The sequence below is a fragment of the Cryptomeria japonica genome, chromosome 3, assembly GCF_030272615.1.
Source record: "Cryptomeria japonica chromosome 3, Sugi_1.0, whole genome shotgun sequence".
Taxonomy (NCBI): domain Eukaryota; kingdom Viridiplantae; phylum Streptophyta; class Pinopsida; order Cupressales; family Cupressaceae; genus Cryptomeria; species Cryptomeria japonica.
Window position 1 is genome coordinate 97,462,740 of NC_081407.1, and position 21,152 is coordinate 97,483,891.

A 21,152-nucleotide genomic window follows, 5' to 3' on the forward strand; every position below is an offset into this window, starting at 1 on the left:
CAAAGCAAGACTTAGTTAGAGTTTCATCAAAGGTTATCCATTGCTCCTACACTCTTAGCATTAGAATTAGATTCCTCTCCAACCCTTATCTTTTTTTTCCTTTTTAAAAAAATCAAGGATCAGTAAAGACCCACGTTCGAGTGATATTCAAAGTAAATCAGACGCTCAGGTCATCAAATGTAAGTCCCCTTGTGATTCCAGCAAAATCACATCATATCGCAAGAGCTTATCCACACGTAGAGACCCTACATATCAGAACCTTGGAATTGCTCCGATTGATCCTTTGGCGAGATCTTCAGCGGTCGGGGAAGCTTTGTTCAAGAGAGGATAATATACCTTGGTATTTTATTCTGCGCTCGCATGTGCATGAAAACCACATCAACAAACCCCTAACACATTAATTCCTTGTTCATTGGCACCCATAAATTGGAAGGTCAATGGCCCAATAATAGGTTTACAAAGACTTAATTACTTATCTTTGAGAAGTACATTCAATCCACACCATACATTGATGATTGTGTTTGTTAGATTCTACTTGAAAATCTCCATGTGCACTATTGCAAGTTTCTTCATCACATTAGCTATCAGCAACATGGATTCTAATATCATTTTTGAAAAACTCTCCAAAATCTCTTTTGACTCATGCTTACTCCTGAGCCAAAATGCCAGGCAAGTTACTCATCCAAAAACTCTCCAATGAGTTTTTGAAAAACTCTTGGCAATTGTTTCCTATAAAACTCACAAGTAAATGCAAAAAATCTCAAGTTTTGAATTAAAAACTCCTACAAATTCACAAAATTTATTTTTTCTTGCTTGCAGTTAAAAAAACACAATTTTCATTGGTGGTAAAGGTTACAAAGGCCTTAATTTGTTGCCCCTCGACCCCATTGGGGGTGTTGCCCCCAAAACCCCACAAGGGGCGTTGCCCCTTGACCCCAAGGAGGGGCACTACCCCTCGATCTCATTTGAGTCTCCACTCCCAAATCCTCGTTAGTTATTGGAATATGTCATATAAAAAACTTGATTATAATGAGTGGGTGATGGGGAATTGGGATATAACTCTTGAGTGTGCCTACTTGCATGTTATTATTGCATAGCTTGCCAAAAATCTCTTTACATGAGGCAACTTCTATATATGACATGGCTAGTGGAAACGGCATTATAACTCATTTAGAGTTGAACTTGTTTTTTGGTCTATTGTGTGTATTAAATTCTAATCTTGATTTATATATGATAGAAATTAGTAATATGCTCAACAAATTTAGTAATATGTCTGTTTTTGATGAATATTTTTAAACATTTATGTATATAGAATGTTCAATAAAATTGCTAAGTTTTTCCTAAGTCCCAAGTTTTTGAAATTTTTGGGCCAAAAGAGTTATTGCTAAGTGTTTTTCAACATTGGGTTCTATTATTTAGTCACCATGCAGTGGAAATTCCACTATTGAATCTTTGCCCTTCTCTTGGCTCACTTTTCCTTCTCTTCAATTGCTATCTATTGTGGTAGTAATTGCAGTTCTTAATTGCAGCATGCTTTGCAAAACATCTACCATTTTGATGGCTATGGTAGTTTGCAATAATTACCTTGCAATAATTTTAGTAAACTAAAGAGTTTAAAGGAAACAATTATGTTTCCATTAGAGGGTCGTTCTTTTTCTATGGTCTGTTCCACTTCTACTTTTGCTTCACAAAGAATTTCTTTCTCCCTACACAAGTTCAAATATATTGCTTTTTTGGTGTATGCCCTCATGATTGCTAAAACCTCATTGTTTTTCTGCTAATTATTTACCATATCAATGATAGATTTTTTGTTTTCGGTTGTCGGTATCCTCATAGTCTCCTAGTTTACACCATTTGCACAAGAGCCCTGCTTTATTTTGAATGCTTTAGTAGTCTCCCGCAAAGTGTCCCCACTCATAGGGTGTCCTTTTCAATCATATTGTATCTAACTCTTTCTTCCACTAGTATTGATGTTGAATCTATTATTAGACCTTGGATTTCAATGTCCATAATAGAGCGTCCTTTAGAATCATATTTCATTTGACTAAATGCTTCCACCATTTCCAATGTTAATATTTTATTGCTTTGGCAGTGTACTTCGTGGACTGGACTGCACGCCTTAAGCGAAGAGTACTTGTGTACTCGTTTTCAAATTATATGGGCATTCTTTGATTGAGTGGCCCAAGTCTTGACAAATATCATAGAAAAGTTTCTTCAAACAATTTGTTTCAATATGCCCTCCACAATTGTATTTTGTACATAATAGTTCTTTGTCTTTTTCTTCTTTTTTTCTTCCTTCAATTCATTCATCATTTGCATCATGTCCCTTCTCAAGCTTGTACAGTTCCAAATTTGTCCTTGTTGCTATCATCCGAACTTTCATCATCTTCTTCTTTTCTTTTACCACAAGAAGACATTTTCTCTGCATTTTCTATATTCGTAGCCCAATTGTATACATATGTATATGAAGAGGGTGGTACTACCTTCATCTTTTGTCATATTGCCTTCAATGAAGATCTCTTCTTGAAGCTATTGGTTCATATTTTGTCTAACTTTACAAAGAACTCTTTGAGCCTATGATTATAGGCTTTGGCATTCTTGTGTTTGCCTTGCTTCATTATCATCCTATAGTAGCTTAAATTCCTCTTCAAAAGCTTTCTTCAATATTTCCCAAGTAGTTTAGGAAGTCAAGTCAAACTCTGTGTACCAATAAATAGCTATGCCTCTTCGGGTTCCTGGGAAGGATCATAGCCAATATGATCTATCGTCCTGGTCAATTGATGCCCAAATCATCTCACGGGTTTTATATAAAAATCAAGAAAAAGAGAAATGAATGAAAAATGAAATATCAAAGTATTTGGCTTTGGGGATATCAGAATATAACTCCATCAGGACTATAGATGCTCGACTGGCAATGGAGCAATATTCATGAGATTACAAAGATAACCTCATTGGGGCTATACACGCTCACTGGCAACGAGGCCCTATCCAGGATGCTTATGAAGTTTGGCCAAACTATGTAGCTAGTCATGGTGGATTCTAAGTAGTCACAATGTTCTTGTGAGTCGAAATGAATACACTCACACACACATGGGTAATCAAAGACTAAGTGCCCTGATCCAATTTGGGGATTCTTCCTTTTGAGTACTTTTCCTAGTCTCTTGATAGGTTGGATTGAATTTTTCGAGGGTTCTAACTGTGGATTGAGTTTTTATCTTTGAAATGTTCGGGAACATTTATTCGAGGTGGTGCTAGATGTTGTGACGTTTTCGCACATCACCCCATTGCAAATGGGGACTCCCACTTTTTCGATCCTAGCTTAGGGTTTTAGTGTGGTGGTCTTGTCTTAGTGTCAATCTCTTAGTCCTTAACCTTTACTTATGAGTGGGGTTGATTATGTCAGTCCAAGATGAGTAGTTTAAGCTAGGTCGCCAGGTGATGTCAAGGTTGCTAGGTTGCTAATGTTGTCAAGAATTGCTTTCAATGGTGAGATACATCCAAGTGACAGTGTGAAAGCAGTGAACTCATCGCAAGTTTGGAGGATAAAAATATCTAAGTTTAATTTTGCTTAGTTCATGGTCCTTATACAGCCTTGCTCATCAAGCAGTATTTGTGCAAATGGACCCTAGAAATGCACCCATTCTAGAGAGGCAAGAACCATGAGATAAGCTAGGGCAATGTTAGATAAGTGTTCAAGGTTGATGAATTGGGGTGCGAAAACGAAAATTGATCAAGTCAAGTTTTTTCTCAAGTTGTGGTCATGATACTAGTGTGCTTACCAAGATGAAATTTGTGCAAATGAGAGGTGAAATTGTGCCCAAGCTAGAGATGGTTTGAGGGAAAGTAGCATCAAAATGATCATCTTGATGATCAATTTGTCTAAGGCAAAGGCCAAATATAGGTCTAACTTGTGCAAATGAATATCAAATTGCCGCCCTCATTAAGTTGTGCAAATCAGCCCGAAAATGCCTCCATCCTTGTGCACCTACATGAAAAACGCACTAAAGTTTGTGCATACACAGGTGTAATCTGCACCATAGCTGTGCAAGCAACAATGTAATCTTTGTGCAAGGGTTAATACATTATGCGCCATAAAGGGTGGAAGGCTAATTAGTACCATATCCAAACTCAAAATCTAGTATTACAACATGGCAAAATTTACTAAGTTTAAACCTTGGTGCTTAGTGCATGTATATATCCACTGTGCGACCAGCTATATGCACTGGGCAAGACCATTCATCTGTGCATGATCACCATATGCACTATACGCTCTGCATTGTGCAGGCCACGTGGCATTATGCGCTCAGGGGTTAAGTTTGTGCAAAACACCACCTAGAATCTGTTCTACATTATGCGCTCAGACTGGAGACAGTAAGATCAGACCTGCAAACAATCAATTCAGACCTCCAAACATGAGAATCATATCTAGAAAATTCAGTAATCAGACTAAATCTGAACCCTAGTTAGCACATACAAGGCAGACCAAGCATGTTTTGATGAGGGATTGTTATTCAGACAGGGCTATAAAGAAAAGATCAAATGTGTATTTTAAACATCAATCGTTCTAGTTTTGAGTACAGTATTTGAAGAGCAAACTTGATTTAGGGAGGCAGATCTGATTGCAGATAATCTCTAAAGCTTCGAAAGGGCAAAATCAGATTTAACACCTGGTGTTCCTCAATGATATTTTCAGAATGATAGGGTTTTTATAGTGACCTGATTTGTTAGGTATTAATATTATCTCATTCAAACCTTGGTGTATAATGACAGGTCTTTTATCTTTCAGATTTTGATGCAAAGATAGAAGAGAAGAACACCTCATGGGCTTAATGAAGGTGATGACTTGAAGAGAAGACTTCACAAAGACTACTCAACGAGATGAATCAACAACATCAAAAACCAAGGCATGCAGCGAGGGTAACACAGTGAAGCATTCAAAGGGCTAAGCATTGCAACGTGAGGAACTCAAGGCTTCAATGAGAGAAAGTTGAGATCAAGCACCATGCAAGCAGATATTTCCAAGCTAGGAGGTGAACTTGTGCAAGATAAGCAACCATGTGGTATCACATAGTCTACATCCCTAGAAGACCTATGAAAAGGAAGACCAAGACCTAAGCATCATGATGAACTATCAAGTCTACAATGCAAGTTGAGGTGGCATCCCAGTCATCATTCAACCAATCAAAGGGCTCCACATCAACTCGTCTAAGTTCGATGTATCTGACTCATCCTATGATGGCACAAACTTCAAGATACCTAACCTCAAATTTCATTGGTTCCCATTAAAAGTTGGACATGTGTTCCAAATATTGTAATTATCTCATTGGCTAGAATAGATTTTGTTGTAACAAACCCTAATTAGGGTTTTGCCTTGTAAATCTCGGCCATTAATTGGAGAATCAATCTGAGCCATCGAATTGTATTGAGAGTACTATAAAAGGCTCAACTCTCTCATTGTAAAGGGTTAATAGAGAAGAGTAGAGTAATAGAAAGAATAGATAATTGCTAGTAGCAAGAGCAATCAATAGTTAGGAATTAGAGTAGAGTAGGAGAAGGCAAAGATTGTTGCTAAGACCTTGTTGTAAGAGACATTTTGTTTTCATTCAAGTTATGGCGAATTCTCCATGTTAATTCAACATGTTGTGTGGTCTCTACTTCTCATTTGCTTCAAAGTTGATTAGATGAATGGAAGATATCGTTGTTGATGAATGGTGTACCTAATGTTCACACTACATGTAATTTGTTGATTGCAAATTGCAATGCGTAGTAAACTGAACTTTTGTAAAAGCTTAACTTCTATTACTTCATGCTCATTGTTCGTGTGGTTGATGTGCATTGGTGATATGAAAATCATTTGTTTATCCTTAGGAGATTGCACCAGTTTTGTATACTCGTTTCTTGATGGTGAAACAAAGTTTGGTTTGGTCACACCTAATCAACAATTAGTTCCTACATTCTTAGGATTAGATTATCTTTCTTAACCCTTAATTCCTTTTGCTATTTGTTTTCCAAATCAAGTAAGTCTTCATGTTCCAGTAACATTCAAGTATAAACATAAGTCCCCTTGTGATTCCAGCAATATCACATCAACCATTGAGCTATCTACATGTCAAGACCTGACATTAGAAACCTTGCAGCAAAGAAACAGGACTCGGACTCGGCTCGGACTCGGCAAGGCTGACTCGGACTCGGACTCGGGACTCGGCGTCAGACTCGGCTCCAGACTCGGCTGGACTCGGGATAGCGAAAAACTCAAGAAATTTAGAGACTTTCAAATATTTAAAACTTGTTTCAGACACCGTTTATTGAATACACCTTAAAGACACAATAACATCATCAAACTCGGCTCATTTGATTACATACACAAGTATCCATCAATCACATAAGCATAAACGCAAATTGTAGCTGAAGAAAATAACAAACATAGATATATAAATATTGTCAAATGTATACAATATTACAAAACTCATGGAATAAAAAATCCATGTCATCATATTATCATCATCAAATGTTTCATACAAATACCAAAGGTAAATACAACTACAAGTCTATGGCTCAGAGGAGCCTGCACCCTCCGGCCCCGGCCCCCTGCGAAGGCGTCTAAGGTAGGTCCTGGATGATTCGACTGCCATAGCCGCTCCCCGTGACACCATGCCATGCTCACCAACATCAGGAACATTCGCGTCACTATCTGCCTCTGAATCTCCTATCTGTGCTCGTGCTCTCCGCTCCTCCTCTGCCATGGCTATAGTCTCAACCTCTATATCTACCTGGTCGATCCAATCAGTGTCAGACTCGGAGGTTAAATTTTCTCTACTTCTATCGACGCAGTTTCCCCCCATATTTTTCGATAGGGGTTTGGGGGCAGCGCCCCCAAGGCGAGGTCAAGGGGCATCGCCCCTTGCGGGGTCAAGGGGCAGCGCCCCTTGCGCGCTCCCTGTCGCGATACAGGGCGAGGTCGAGGGGCAGCGCCCCGCGAGGCCAAAAAAACTTATTACAAGTCTGAATTAGGGTTTCTTTGAGAGTCTTCCTTACGGCCTGGTTTTGCTCTTGTTGCTAATTGGGTCTTGCTTGGTGAGTGAGTATCATTCTTGAAGGTCCGAGCTAGGTCAAGTTGGTGAGTGATAAAGTCTGGAATGTCAACTTGATCTTCAAATGCCCTAAAATTTGGCTAAGTCTGGAATGTCCTAATCCTGAAATTTGACTAAGTCTGGAAAACTGAAGAATCCTCCAAAAACTAGATTTTGCAATATAACTCCTGGAGGCCCGAAACCACTCTCAAACATCCTGACAGTATATATGGAATATAACTTAAAGTATAAGATATCTTTCTTCTTTCTTATACTTAAATGTTATATTCCATAAAATAATTCTGACGGAGAGACCAAAATGTCAAAATTCGCTCCTGACCCTTCCAAAAAAACTTATTACTTTTAAACAAAACTTTTTAGAATGTTTTTTTTTTGTCATTTTATTAACCCAGCCAGTAGCCGAGTCTGGCGATTTTGAGCCAAACTCACCAACTTGGCGAGTCTGGCGAGTTTACTCCCCAAACTCGGACGAGTCCGAGTTCGAGTCCCTAGGACTCGCCGAGCATGACTCGTACTCGGACTCGCTGAGTCTAGGCGAGTCCGGGCAAGTCCCGTTTCTCTGCCTTGGAGTCATCTCGGTTGATCACATAATTTAGCATCCGAGGAGATTTTGATCAAGAGAGGATAGAGTGCCTATGGTATTTTATTCTATGTTGCATAATGCATAAAAACACATCAACAGGTATGATTCCCAAGATCCACAATCTCCTAAGCTAGCTAGTTAACCATCCATTTTGAGCTATAATATTGCTAAATTGAAGATAAATTATTTAGCAAAATGGCTTCAGCATCCTCATCATCCACTACAACATTGACTTCTACTAGTTGTCGAAGACAAGATCCCAAACTTTTCACATGGCTTGACATGGTGACTCTATCAATCATCTTGAACTTGAAAGGCTGAAACTTTAAAGAAATTTTTGCATTAACCATTGCTGCTTCAAATAGTGTATTCAAATTCTCCTAAATTTCCTTACATGATTTTGTCAAATCTATATGATGTATCTCAAAATCGAAGAGAGTAAGACTAGTAATACTTTATTACAATCTATAGGAAGTTTCTCATTTCCATTTACTATTCCACGTAGGTTCTTGTGTGTCAATTGCATTTGGATTTATACTTTTCAAGTGTGAAAGTTGAAAACATAATATTTATCCATTGGAATTTCCATTTTCAAAAATTAAACAAACTACAAATGTCCTTCTAGCCTCGATGTAATATGGACTAGGGGTGGAGTTTTGATTTTGTTATGTGGGCCACCTATGTGTGTCAGTTGTAAAACCTTATGCTAATAATATCGAATGTAATTGCTATCCTTATCATGTATTTGTAAATTTAACGCATTGATTTTGTTTAGACTAACCCAAACTAATGAATGGTTGAACTTGTGTGAAGTTTGTTATTGGTTGCAAGTACGCAGGGTGCAAGATGAAGTAGATTTTTCGGTTGCATTATGAGAAACAGACAAACGGAAACGCCCTTTTAGTTGCTACACCTTGCCTGTAAGTTTCGATAACCTAAAGTTCGTTTAACACTAGTACCATTGACGTTTATTCTATCGATATTATTTAGTTGTTCCAATTATGTTTCAAGACATTGATATTCACCAAACTTAGTCCCTATTGACAATAGGTAATGGATAACAATATTCCTGCAAAAGACAAATTAAACAAATTAAACATTTATATATATTAAACACATACATAAATAATGGACAACAATATATATATAAATATAAATAAAAACATTTATAATTAAATGAACCTTATGCATCATGTGGAAAGGAGGGTGCTAGCTAAATGAAATTCAAATCAATTGCCAAACAAATAAAGTTAAGCAAAAATAAACCAAAGAACAAACAAAAGGAAGAAATGCGTTCACAGGAAAGGACAAGGGCAAAAATTGATTCTTGTGGCCAAGAGACCACCAAGGAAGTAAATGGGTAAGGCGTGGGCATGTAGGAAATGGTTAACCGTACCATTAAGAAGAATGGAAACCCTCAAATTCAACAGAAGATTGCAGGTTTTAAAGGAAAAGAAATGGTGCCTAGCATTTATAAAATTGCTACAACCCACCGTAATGGATTTCATTATTCATTTCTTCTTCAGGAAAGAAAAACGTGAGGAACAAGAGCAAGAGAAGAAGAATTTGGAGTTGGGCAAGTAAGAGGGAGAGCAGAAAATAGGAAGCTAGGTCAGAGGGCATGACAACAAGAAGGTGAAGTAGTTGTTTCAAGCTTTGGAAACCCCTCAAATGCCATTAGTCCAACTTATATCTCTTCGTCTAGTTGAATTTCTGATTTTCAATGTTGTGCAAGGGTTAGAAATTATTTAACAGCAATTTAAAGTCTTTATTATGAATGTTGGGATGTGTGGCTTTGCACTTTTAACTTTAGAAAATCTTCAATCACCCCTCTTCTCACTATCTGTGAAATGCCATAGTCATAGTAACACTGATCTGAGTATTGTCATATGTAATACCAAGCTGAAATCCTTCATTTTGGATGCTCATCCTCTTTGTTCATTTATGCCTCTCAATTGGCCATCAAACAATAGCAGAAGTTGGGTTCCTTAGGTATTAGAGCATAGATTTTGGCCTTAGGACCTAGGTGATGACACCTTCCTTGCAATAATATGGCTACTTGGTGTTGGCAACCATGGGTCGTAAAAGAAAAGGAAACAAGAAATCCACGGGAAAATTGAACCCCTAACAAATGGACTCAAAAGGATCCAAGGAAATTGTGACCATACCACCAAAAATTGAAATAGAGATGATATCAGACACCATGCCTTTAGCAGAAACCATCAAATGACTCAAAATCCAAAAGGGAAACAAACTAGCCAAACTTTCAAAGAGTCAGGGGCCACCAAAGGAAATTTTGTGTCCAATAGCAAAGACAAAACCCTCAGCTATTAGAGACATCCCTTTCGGCTACAGATGCAATTCTCTTGCTCTCTCCAAAATAGCCATTGGGGAAGATAACTATGTCCATACTAGTATGACTATAACTACAGGTACCTTGGATGAGGAAGATCCCAAAGAGGAGGAAACCCCTACAATGTAATTGAACTGTGTGTGTGAGACAATTAGGTAGTATTAATTAATCATCATGATGTTATGTAAAAACTACTAATTATGAATGAGAATTATGAGTATATATACATTGTGTCCTAATGGCATTGTGGATCTCATTGGAATGGTTATCTCCTATTGGTTGATTAATAGCCATAACAACTCAAGGATGAATGGATTGAACACTTCATGTCATACAACACCAGAATGGGTAGTTGAACCATAGAGATTGTTGGGTTTGGGAACTACTTATTTCAAATTAGGATCTTCTCTTCCAGTTATAGTGCTAAGCTGATTACAGGTGCTAAATTTTACACCAATGGATGGAGTAAGGCCCCTATGAGAACTTATAAAGGTTGTATACCTCTATTATGCAAGCTACCCTTCTCCATCTGAGGTGATCATCGATGGTTAGATCTTATGACCTGTTCAGAGATAAGTTTATCCATTCTTGAGATTGACAATAGCAGAGAAGCATATCATGTTGACAGATTGTTACTCATACCACTTAGCAGAACGGATTCTGCCAAGAGGATGTCCGCCTTGGGGATAACAGCATGTTGTCGATGGATGTCCTTGGTTGCTTAGTCATCTGATGGACTGCAAGAAAGAGAATTTCTAATGAAGCATAAGCAGGTAACACATCAATCCCACTTTGTAGCATTGAGATGGTATAGCTTGATATGGAATTGATATCTTAGTTTACCAATGGTAGGAGCACCTTGGGTTATTGGTCTTTAGGACGTTATCCCTATGCATTGCAAGAAAAACTAAATGTCCACTCTCACCACAGGCCACAAAATCCATTTAGAGGGGTAGATAGGGATTATATCCACATTGGAGGGTTAGTATTGTACCCCAAGGTGAACCATAGAAGATTAAATAAAAGGAGTCTACATGATCATGCTAGCACTTATGGTATGCTTTAGGTATCATTGACCATTAACCCTCCATTTGTCATCATGATGTAATCAAATTGTAATATTGTAGATAACATGTGGTATATATGAACAGTGAGAATTTACATAAATACTTTGTATTGCTGCCACTGAATGAAAGTTACTCATTATGTTATCATGATTTGACAGAATCATGTTAAAAAGAAATGTGTGTAATTTCTAGTCTTGTCTAGGGTTGTTGGCGCAGTTGTAAGTGATTATTGATGGTTTTGTTATTATTGGCAACCATCAAGCACTTCAAATACACTTCTTGTAGTTAGGGAAGGAGTCTGATTATACACGGTCCTCCTCATTCTACACTTTGATGTAAAAAGCACTACCAAGAAAAAACTCAATCACGATTCTTCTACAATCACTTGGTATCCAAGGTTATGCATTATATATATTGCAATTGGTGGTGTAATAGTTTAGTGCGGTAAATAATATCTGCACCAAACCATTTGGAAATGCAGAATGGCCCAAAATAAGGTTCCAGTTCAACAAGAGTCTAGGTTTGTGGAATCCAAGAACAACAAAAAACGGCAAATAAGCCAATATCCCATTTCAAAGATGTGTAAAAGTGATGAGACCATTTTTTAGTAAAAACATCCTACTTTTTGTGAAACTTAGTTGCGCACAGTCAAATAGATTTGATAACTATATGGCATGCTTATATATTATCTTAGAAGTATCAAAATATCAAGTAACCATTTCTAGATTTTAGATCATATTAAAAATTCCTATTATTGATAGCCAATCCCTGTGCATTACTCCATTACTAAAACACATTATGTCATCCTGAAAATTTCTATTCACTCAACTTTGCTATCCAGAATTATTTTGATCATATCCTAATCAAGGTGCAGAAATTATGGATCGGAAAAATAACAAGAAGCTTCCTAGGTTCTGTGTCATAAGCATTTTGCTAGACATTGAGCCAGATTTTGGTCCATTTCAAGAGACACATTACAAATTAAAAAATATGCCTTATGGCAAAGACTGGAGTAATGTCATCCAACAAGATAGAACTCCACTTTAATATTTTCATGTGTGAACTTCATTCCTTATATCCTTAAATAGCAGGAAACAACAGTCTTCACAATATAGCCAAAATATAATACCAGCAACCAAAAATCATTAGGTAACAGTAACACCTTCAGAAAGCTTCGCTATTACAAAATTCCCATTTAACTAATATATGATGTAGTAGAATTGGGAGTTTTCAAGTTACCTTAAGCGCTACATCAGGATAAATTACTGGATCTTTCATGCCATGTTTTTTGATCTCCAAGATTTGTCGTCCTATGGAAGTATAAACTTCATCAGGATGAAATTGATCCCTATTTAAGTTTATGGAAGAGTCTGCCTCTCCTAGAGCTCTAACTGCATTGGCTTGTTGTGAATCAAAATATTGACGGGGATCCTGAAATAAGCAATCCACTTATAAGTTTAAGAGGCAGCGACCAGTCATACTGTGAAAGCAAGATAAGTTACAACAATTCACCTTTATATAGAGTGGAACAAATGGAAGGCCACGAGGGCCCTGTAAGTCATCAATTTCAGTCATTTTGTTAAGCCTATCCAGACGTCTTTGCTCAGTTCCTTGATCTACTGTTTCAGCTGTTATTTCAGCTGCAAAGAGACCATACAACCTAATGTAAGAAAGAAAAGCCTTGTGCAAAAAGCCAAAATCAATAACAATCTCATTTTCCTTTGTTCTATACAAGAAAGCGTGAAAAGGAGAACCCAAATAAATTTCCAATTATGTACTCAAATTACAAAAGGACAGTAAAAACAAATACAAAATACAACATATATCATCCTCACCTTGCTTTGCTCTTTTAAGTGCCTCAGCTACTGTCCTTGTATCTCCTAGCTCAGAATCTAAAATTGTAAATAAATAGAAATTGTTATATTTAGTGAAATAATGATTGTCAAGAATTTTTGAGATAATGAAAGATATTATCTAGTAACATAAGACAATTATGCCTAACCCAATGTTGGTGAGCAAAACTGCAATATTCCAAAATATTAAAATAACATGCCACTAGAAAAAGATTCGATCCTGTCCTGGGATGTAAAATTAGGTAGAGTTATCCAAAAAGAATCTTAACATATTTTGGTATTTACGCTACAGCACACAACATTTCAGGTTGAATAAATACAGTGTCCCAATGAAATAAATGATTCAGAATTATTCCATTCCAAGCACAAAGATTAGGATCGTGGAAGTGTCCATTTGGTAACAAAGAACATTGTAGTGTAGGATCTGAAACAATATAATAAACAATTATCTTTGGAATCAAACAGCATTAGTAAAAAACAAAGCTTAACTTGCCTGTGTTGTTGAGTTATAAACAAGAAGATAATCAATTAGTTCCAAGGTAAAAACATGTAAGAAGTTGATACACAATAATTAAAAACTGGGTGGCCAGCCTTTCAATAATCTAATCCGTCAGAAAAAAATGGCCTGTGTATGGAAGATCAGACAATGATGACGAAGTACAGTCTCCCAGATTGCGATGCAAAGGAAAATCTTTGAGCAACATGCCTAAACACGGTTGGGGGCCAAATGGTCAGCTTGCCAAGACTTCTCCAACTGTCTTCTAGAAGTATGTTCGTGCCAAACCCACCATCAACAATTGTATTGGTGAGATTCCTTTCAAGGATCTCCATATTCACCACTGCTGGCCTCCTTGCTCTGTTAACTGTCACTAACATTGGATCAATCACATGGTTACCCAATAGTGGAGATTTGGTTATTTGATATTCATACTAATCAAATTCCAATTGGGTCATTGCATGTACCGTCCAGTTCTCCCCTGATACAATAGTATTTTGAAGCTCAAGAGTACTTTGTAACAAAACCACTACTTTAACCAGTACAATATTTTGAAGTACTTGCCTTGTAATATTTTTCTTGGTTGCAATTGATTTGTTACTATACTTGTGTTTGCATTTGAATGGTAGTGTTTGGTATCCAAAGCTGTTAATGCATTAGTAGCTTCTGCAAGATAAGACTCTCCTAACTCATTAATCTCCTCTATTCTGTTATTGGCTTACTCATCTATGCTATTAGATTATCTGATTCATGCTTTATGTTTATCAGACTATAACATTGATCATAATTATGATATTGACATTGGATAAAGATGGATTAGATCGACGACTTGCTTAACATAGTTAAGCGTTGATCTAAATGCTATCGGGATAGTACCCCGATAGTATATTAATGCCGATTCATTTAAAGATGGATTAGATCGACGACTTGCTTAACATAGTTAAGCGTTGATCTAAATGCTATCGGGATAGTAACCTGATAGCATATTAATGTCGATTCATTTATGAATCGGCATTAATATACTATCGGGGTATTGATCCGATAGCATATGAAATGCAATTAGTTATCGGGCTTGTTTACTTTGACACCGATTCACTATAGGGTGTGTTTATCAATCTGTTATCATTTACAATGATACCAATTCATTATCGGGTATGTTTATAGATCTGTTATCATTTGCAATGATACCGATTCAATATCGGGTATGTTTATAGATCTGTTATCATTTGCAATGATACCGATTCAATATCGGGTATGTTTATAGATCTGTTATCATTTACACTAGCACCGATTAGTTATCACCGAGTGGATCGGTTGATGTTTGTAAGAGTCACGACTAAGTGACATCTTGGTCGGACATGTCTAAAAGACAAGTCCGATCAAGGTGCCACTTGATCGTGACTACCTTACTATATATACATCATTCCAAAGAAAGGAGATGACATTGAAATCAATACATGTTCATCCTTCATACCTGCAGCAAACGAAAGGAAAATATAATTGTGATAGTCATAATACCAAAACTTTAAATACACCATCAAACATATAACTTGTTTATTAAATTGGAAATTGCAATAACATTTACAAAAGCATTCTCCACTTCGAACCTTGATTCACAAAGCCATTCTTATTTTGTACGTGGGTCTGAATACATAGCCTTCTTTGCTTGGGCACGAGTGATAGCTGGTACTTAATTTTGCATATCAATGTTAATTAGGTTAATGCTAGCCTTTTGGTTTGAACATCCAATGTCTTCATGGTCTCCAAGTCTACACCATTTGCAAAATAATTGCACTTTGTCCTACTTGTCCTAGTAGTCTCTCACAAAGTGTCCCCATTCACTACATTGTCGACATTGTATGATACAACATCCTTTGGGGTCACACTATATTTTACTTCAACTTCCTCTTAATTTCGATAATCATCTGGGGATACATTTTGTTGCTTTAATGGAGTATACTTCTCTCCCTACGTAAAGAGTACTTGTGTACTCCTAGTCTTCAAATTGCATGGACACTCCACTATTGAATGACCCATAACTTGACAAATCTCACAAAACATCTTTCACAGATGATTATCTTTTGCGTGCCCCTCAATTTTGCCCTCAATACACCAAAGTCCATTACTTTTTGTGTTGGTTTCTTTCTTCACTATCAATTCTTTCATCATTTAGGGCATGTCCCTTTGGAGTGCTTGTACCATTCCCAATTCATTGTCGCTATTGTCATCCAAACTTTCATCTTTTCCTATTTTTCTTTCACTGTGCAAGGACATTATATCTTCACTTTCTATGTCCATTGCCCAACTATAAGCTTCAAAATAGGACAAGGGTGGTACTACCTTCATCTTTTTTCTTAATGATGGAAGTATACCTTCAATGAACCACCACTTAGATCATTAGCCAGTTCTATTTCCAATTTTACCAGCAATTCTTTAAGTCTATGATGATAAGCTCGTACGTTTTCGTGCTTACCATGTTTTGTATTGTAAATTTCTGCTACTATTTCCTTATCATCACGAAGTAATTTAAACTCTTCTTTGAAGGCCTTCTTTAATCTCTCCCATGCATTTTGGTATGCTTGGTCAATTTTCGTGTACCACTCAAATGCTACACCTCGCACTATGGCTGGAAAAGATCATAGCCATATTGTTTTATCATCTTGCCCCATTTGTTGTCCAGATTGTTTCACAAGTCTTACAGTGCCTAACAAGATCCTCAGATCCATTGCCTATAAACTTGGACAAATTTAGCTTTTCTCCACTAGGCCTTACCGTAATTTTATTTAGATGCAACCTAGCACCAAGAATCTACTTGCCAAGGAGTTTTGGTTCAAACATTCCTATGCTTCTCTTGCAAACTCAGCTCAACTCAACGCTTCCCTCAACTTCTACCTTTCCCATAATTGTTTCGCCTTCAGATTTTTTTATACACCCTTGACTCAGCTTCTTCTCATTCAATTGACAGCCTTTCAATACCTCAAAGGCTACTCTTGTACAATTCTATGAAGGAATGTGGCTTTGTCTCCAAACTTCCCTCGTCCAGAGAAGATTGTCTTGACTTTTCAACTTAACTGTGTTCTTGGGAAGGGCTCTGACTTGGTAATCATACATTTGTATTTTCCTCAAGTGTTTCTTCTAATCTTCTCCTTCATTCCCTTTGCTTCATGATCATTAAAGATCACTTAATCTCATGGTCTTGACCACCTTGTAGAATCTTCTTGCCTTTAGTGAGATATTCCAAAGATGTAATATTCCAACACCTTATTCCAATGTTCTACGGTAAATCAGCCTAAATTTGCTATGCTTATCACTAATGTTCAAAGTTACACCATAGACAACTTCCAATCTTTTAGTCTTTCTTGTAACATTAGATGGAGTAGTTCAACTACTGAGGAATGACCCACAGTTTTATAGTCAAAATCAGAAAGAATAAGGGCATATTTTGTTTCACATTGTAGGTTCCAAAGCTAAAGGACCACTTGGAGATTTCTTACCTCATCGAGCAGACATTGGTAACTGGATAGAGAAAAATCAAGTATTTTGCTTCTTAATCTTGACTCATGGATACGTTATCTACTAGTACACAAAACAGCAGAACTTGGTTTTCTGTATTTTTTGCATGATATTATATATTTCGATGGATATTTTATTTTCCTCTCCGAAAACACTAACAGGATATAATGTCTCATGTATATGTTGTCTAGTTGTACAGGAAATAGCAAAGCTTGGTTTTCTGTATTTTTTACATGATATTATAATTATATATTTCAATGGATATTTTATTTCCTCTCTGAAAACACCAACAGGATATAATCATATCTTTTTGGTACCACCAGCTATCTTTCACGTTTTAGAAACTACAATTCATTGCTATAGACCATTGCTTCCTATTTTAAACATCCTCTAAATGCATAAACACTGCATTTGCATCTTATAAGAATTTTTCTCTACAAATTTAATTGGCACTGTAAGTGGACACAAGTAAAGACAATATTCCACAGATACTAAATGTCTAAATCTATTATAGTCTACTTGTATCAGTCAGTGAAAGCGAGATTATCTAACAATATTAGACTCCATTAAAGAACCACAGGTACATGCTTAACAGTATTCTACAAAATAAAATGTGAATTTAATTTCAAAACTTGTGAATTACAAGATTAACATGTAACCTCTAACATATGCAGCATTTCACTCGGAGAAATTGAGCATTTATATTCATTCATAAATACCAAGTTGTGCATGATTTGCTACTCTCAAGCTTGCCCAAAGTCACTAACCATCCAATTTATAATGCTTCTCAAGTAGACAAATTCATTACAAACTTGTGAGTATGTTCCACTTCTTAGACTTCTTGAAAGTTTGACTGTTTCTGGACTTGTGAATGTTGTTGTGCAGCTCTAAAATGTTGATATCATGAGGCAAGACTTGTTGATGAGCATATTAATGCCACTGAAATGTTGGCATGGGATCTACAAGCAGCAGGAGATCTAGCGTATAATTCATGCTAATAAACATATAAGACTGAAAAAAAAAGATTAGTCCAGAAAGGAGATTACAGAATCTGCTAAAATGCTGATACACTTGAACATGCATGTGATGGCTTTATGAATGATCACCTGAATATTGGATGATGAGTTGAATAAAACCCTTGGAACTATTAACCATCAACAAATTGTGACATAAATTGAAATGAAATGAAAGATTTTAATAAAATCAAAAAGATTGCAGGTCTATGGGACCACCAAGCAACACCGTGAAAGACTTTACACCCTGCCAAGAAAGAAACAAACAACACACAGTCCATGACACATAGACAGCCTGTACAAGATCTCGCAAGATAAACATGTCCAGAACAGGGACAAATGCCAATTGTGAGACTAAAAATATCAGGAGAAATGTCAATCATGATATTGGACTTGATCCCTCATCCAGTCAACCTTGTTTATTCAAGATTTAGTGTCAATCGAAGACATTGAGCCCACAAAGGATTTACAGAACCTGTAATTTACCTTGATTTCATTCCCTTTCTTTGTTGGAGAAACGTTCATTATACATAAGAGTGCAATATCTCAAAGATATAAACTAAAATATCATGGGCTTTGCCACTTCACAATTGACTTTGACCATCATGACAAAACACAAAGCAAACCCATAAATGTATACTATCCCAAATTTAATTTGTGGAATTGAAGAATAGGCCAGTTCAAATGTAATGTCCCTTTTTCTGGATTACCTTGTAATTTGCCCTAAATTCCCAAAATCCAAATGAAACAAGGAACATAATATAGTTGAAGATATAATCCTCACCTAAGAATAGGATGAGATAAGTCTGTCTTGGAAACCTGCAACGAAATTAGATGATAATATAGACATAATACATGTAATGCATCCATTTCTAGGGTTAAGGGAGGAAGACACTTATAGCACATAAATCTAAATGATCTCATGGGTTCAACCATAACGAGGGTTGAGATAGGAGGGCCATGATGAGGTGCCCTAAATATCCCCAGCCCTAGGCCCAAGAGCGGAAACTCTGTCCCCCTTGGCCTCATGTGGTCTTAACCATGCTCATGAGGTGGTGTACTTCCGGAGCCTGTACATTGTTCCCCTCCATCACATTATCCTTCTCACCTCTTATGATTGAAGATCCCTTCTAGTTTACCTCAATAACTAACGCATATAGGGCTCGTAGGGAAGACTGAAATAGGGTGCCCTTAACTTGACCCTAGGCCCAAGAGTGGAACCTCTGTTCCCCTTGGCCTCATGTGGTCCTTAACCATTCTCATGAGATGGTGTACCTAGTAAGGCCTCACCATTCCCCCTACTTGCACTTCCTTTCATTCCCTATTATGGTCGATTATTGTAGGTATATTATATTATCAAGTGTATAGACATAAATATGCATTCACTCACATATAATCATTATAAGCATATAGATATATTGAAAAACAAATTCTGCATACAGTCTTGCATATATATATATATATATATAATCTGCTGTATAGATGATTACTTCTTCTGTTCAATTGATTGAATGATTGATGAGTGATTGATTGAATGAATGAATATCTTTCATTGTATGATTTGACGTATAGGTGAGTGATAATGTAATAAAGTGCTGGTTTGATATATTAGAGGATGATGATTGAATGATTTGTTGATTGATTGTTTGCTTGATTTGAATGATTGGGATGATGATTGATTAGTGATCCTTGAAAGATTGGAATTATCTATTTTATACTTCATTGGTGAAAGGGTCACCACCTTTCATAAGACTTGAATCACCACCCTTCATTGCTACCTTTGAGAATAATAAATTATTTCTCAATTTGATCTCTCTTGGATGTCCTCATCAAATGAAACCTTCTCCCCTTTTATATCTTCCAACACGACAGAGAGTCACACATCTTTATCATGTCTCCCCTTTGTAATGGTCACAATCTTTCACAGTCACCATCCTTTGAGAGAGTCACAACCTTTATGACCTTTCAAAGAGTCAAAACCTTTCATAACTACCACCCTTTGAAAGAGTTACAAGTTACAACCCTTCATCATTTATGTCCTTTGAAAGAGTCACAAAATTTCTTAATTACCTCCTTTGAAAGAGTCAGATCCCTTCCTCATTTCCTCCCATTCCTTTCTTCCTCCATTAATCCTTCCTTAGTTCCCATGCTCCCTTCTCTCTTCCTTTCTCCTCCCCCCCGCCCTCAAATGAGATTCTCTTCTCCCTTTTATTGAATTTTAACTATTCATTAACTAGATTAAATTTTAATGATATTTAATTTTATTCTATAATATTTCAATTTTCTTTTTATTCTTGTAGTATCCCTTGATTAATCTGACCTCAAACTGCTGATTAGAGGCTCAAGGAATATCATCAAACACTTTGCATACAACCTCTATGCTTGCTGGATTTGTGTTTCAGTTTGTTTATGCTTGCTTGAAATGATGTCAAATGTGATTGAAATGCTTGCAAATGATGTTTTTGAATGCTTCTAATGATGCACAATTGGTTGATAATATAATAGAAAGATACACTAACTGTTTTTGACCTTTCTCATACATATAAGTGACTGAAATCAACTTGTACAGCGAGTTGACATATTGTCAAACACTTTCCATGCATCCTAGGATAACCAATATGCACCTACAGCAACTAGGTATTAATGCAAACACTTAACATGCATCTTTCAATTCCCAAATGCAAATCTTTATGCCAATTAGTCACTTACAGCAATTAAGCATTTTGACAAACAAATGGCATGCAACTCTGTATCTCCTTCATTTATATGCTAAAACAAGTATAATGTTGATATACAACTGATCCATTTGCGATGCCAAGTCTCTTGGCTTACAATCAAAGGTCATTCCAATGACTAATATAAAATGTGCACATACAGCACTATTGATGGCAGCGATCAGATTTATTCCTTTAGACAAATAAAAATGCAAGTAATGAACCTGGAGTAATATGCTGTTATAAATCAATGATGCCAAGGGAGACCTAGGAGAAATGAAGATGCCTCCACAATGAAGAATCTGAAGAAACACGTCCCTGCTGTAGCTGTATATAATCTGCAAATTAAATGCTTGATTTCCTGTTGTATAATGGCAGCCAATGTGAATCTCCAGGTCTGTTGTAGATATACCTCCCAATCCTTCAAACCCTAGATGAAATCTTCCACCTATTAGCACAACTTGGACTC

The 21,152-nt window shown here is 36.7% G+C and overlaps 1 protein-coding gene across 2 annotated transcripts in view; it reads right to left on the minus strand.

Moving 5' to 3' along the window:
* The window catches only part of LOC131046017 (general transcription and DNA repair factor IIH subunit TFB1-3), a 255,073-nt gene that overhangs the window by 110,702 nt on the left and 123,219 nt on the right, over positions 1-21,152 (minus strand). For both annotated transcript variants that reach the window (XM_057979650.2, XM_057979649.2), the window contains exons 16-18: positions 12,930-12,986; positions 12,607-12,734; positions 12,334-12,525 (exon numbers count right to left, since the gene is read on the minus strand). In XM_057979650.2, coding sequence (XP_057835633.1) covers positions 12,334-12,525; positions 12,607-12,734; positions 12,930-12,986 — 377 coding nt within the window. The remainder of the gene's footprint in view (positions 1-12,333; positions 12,526-12,606; positions 12,735-12,929; positions 12,987-21,152) is intronic.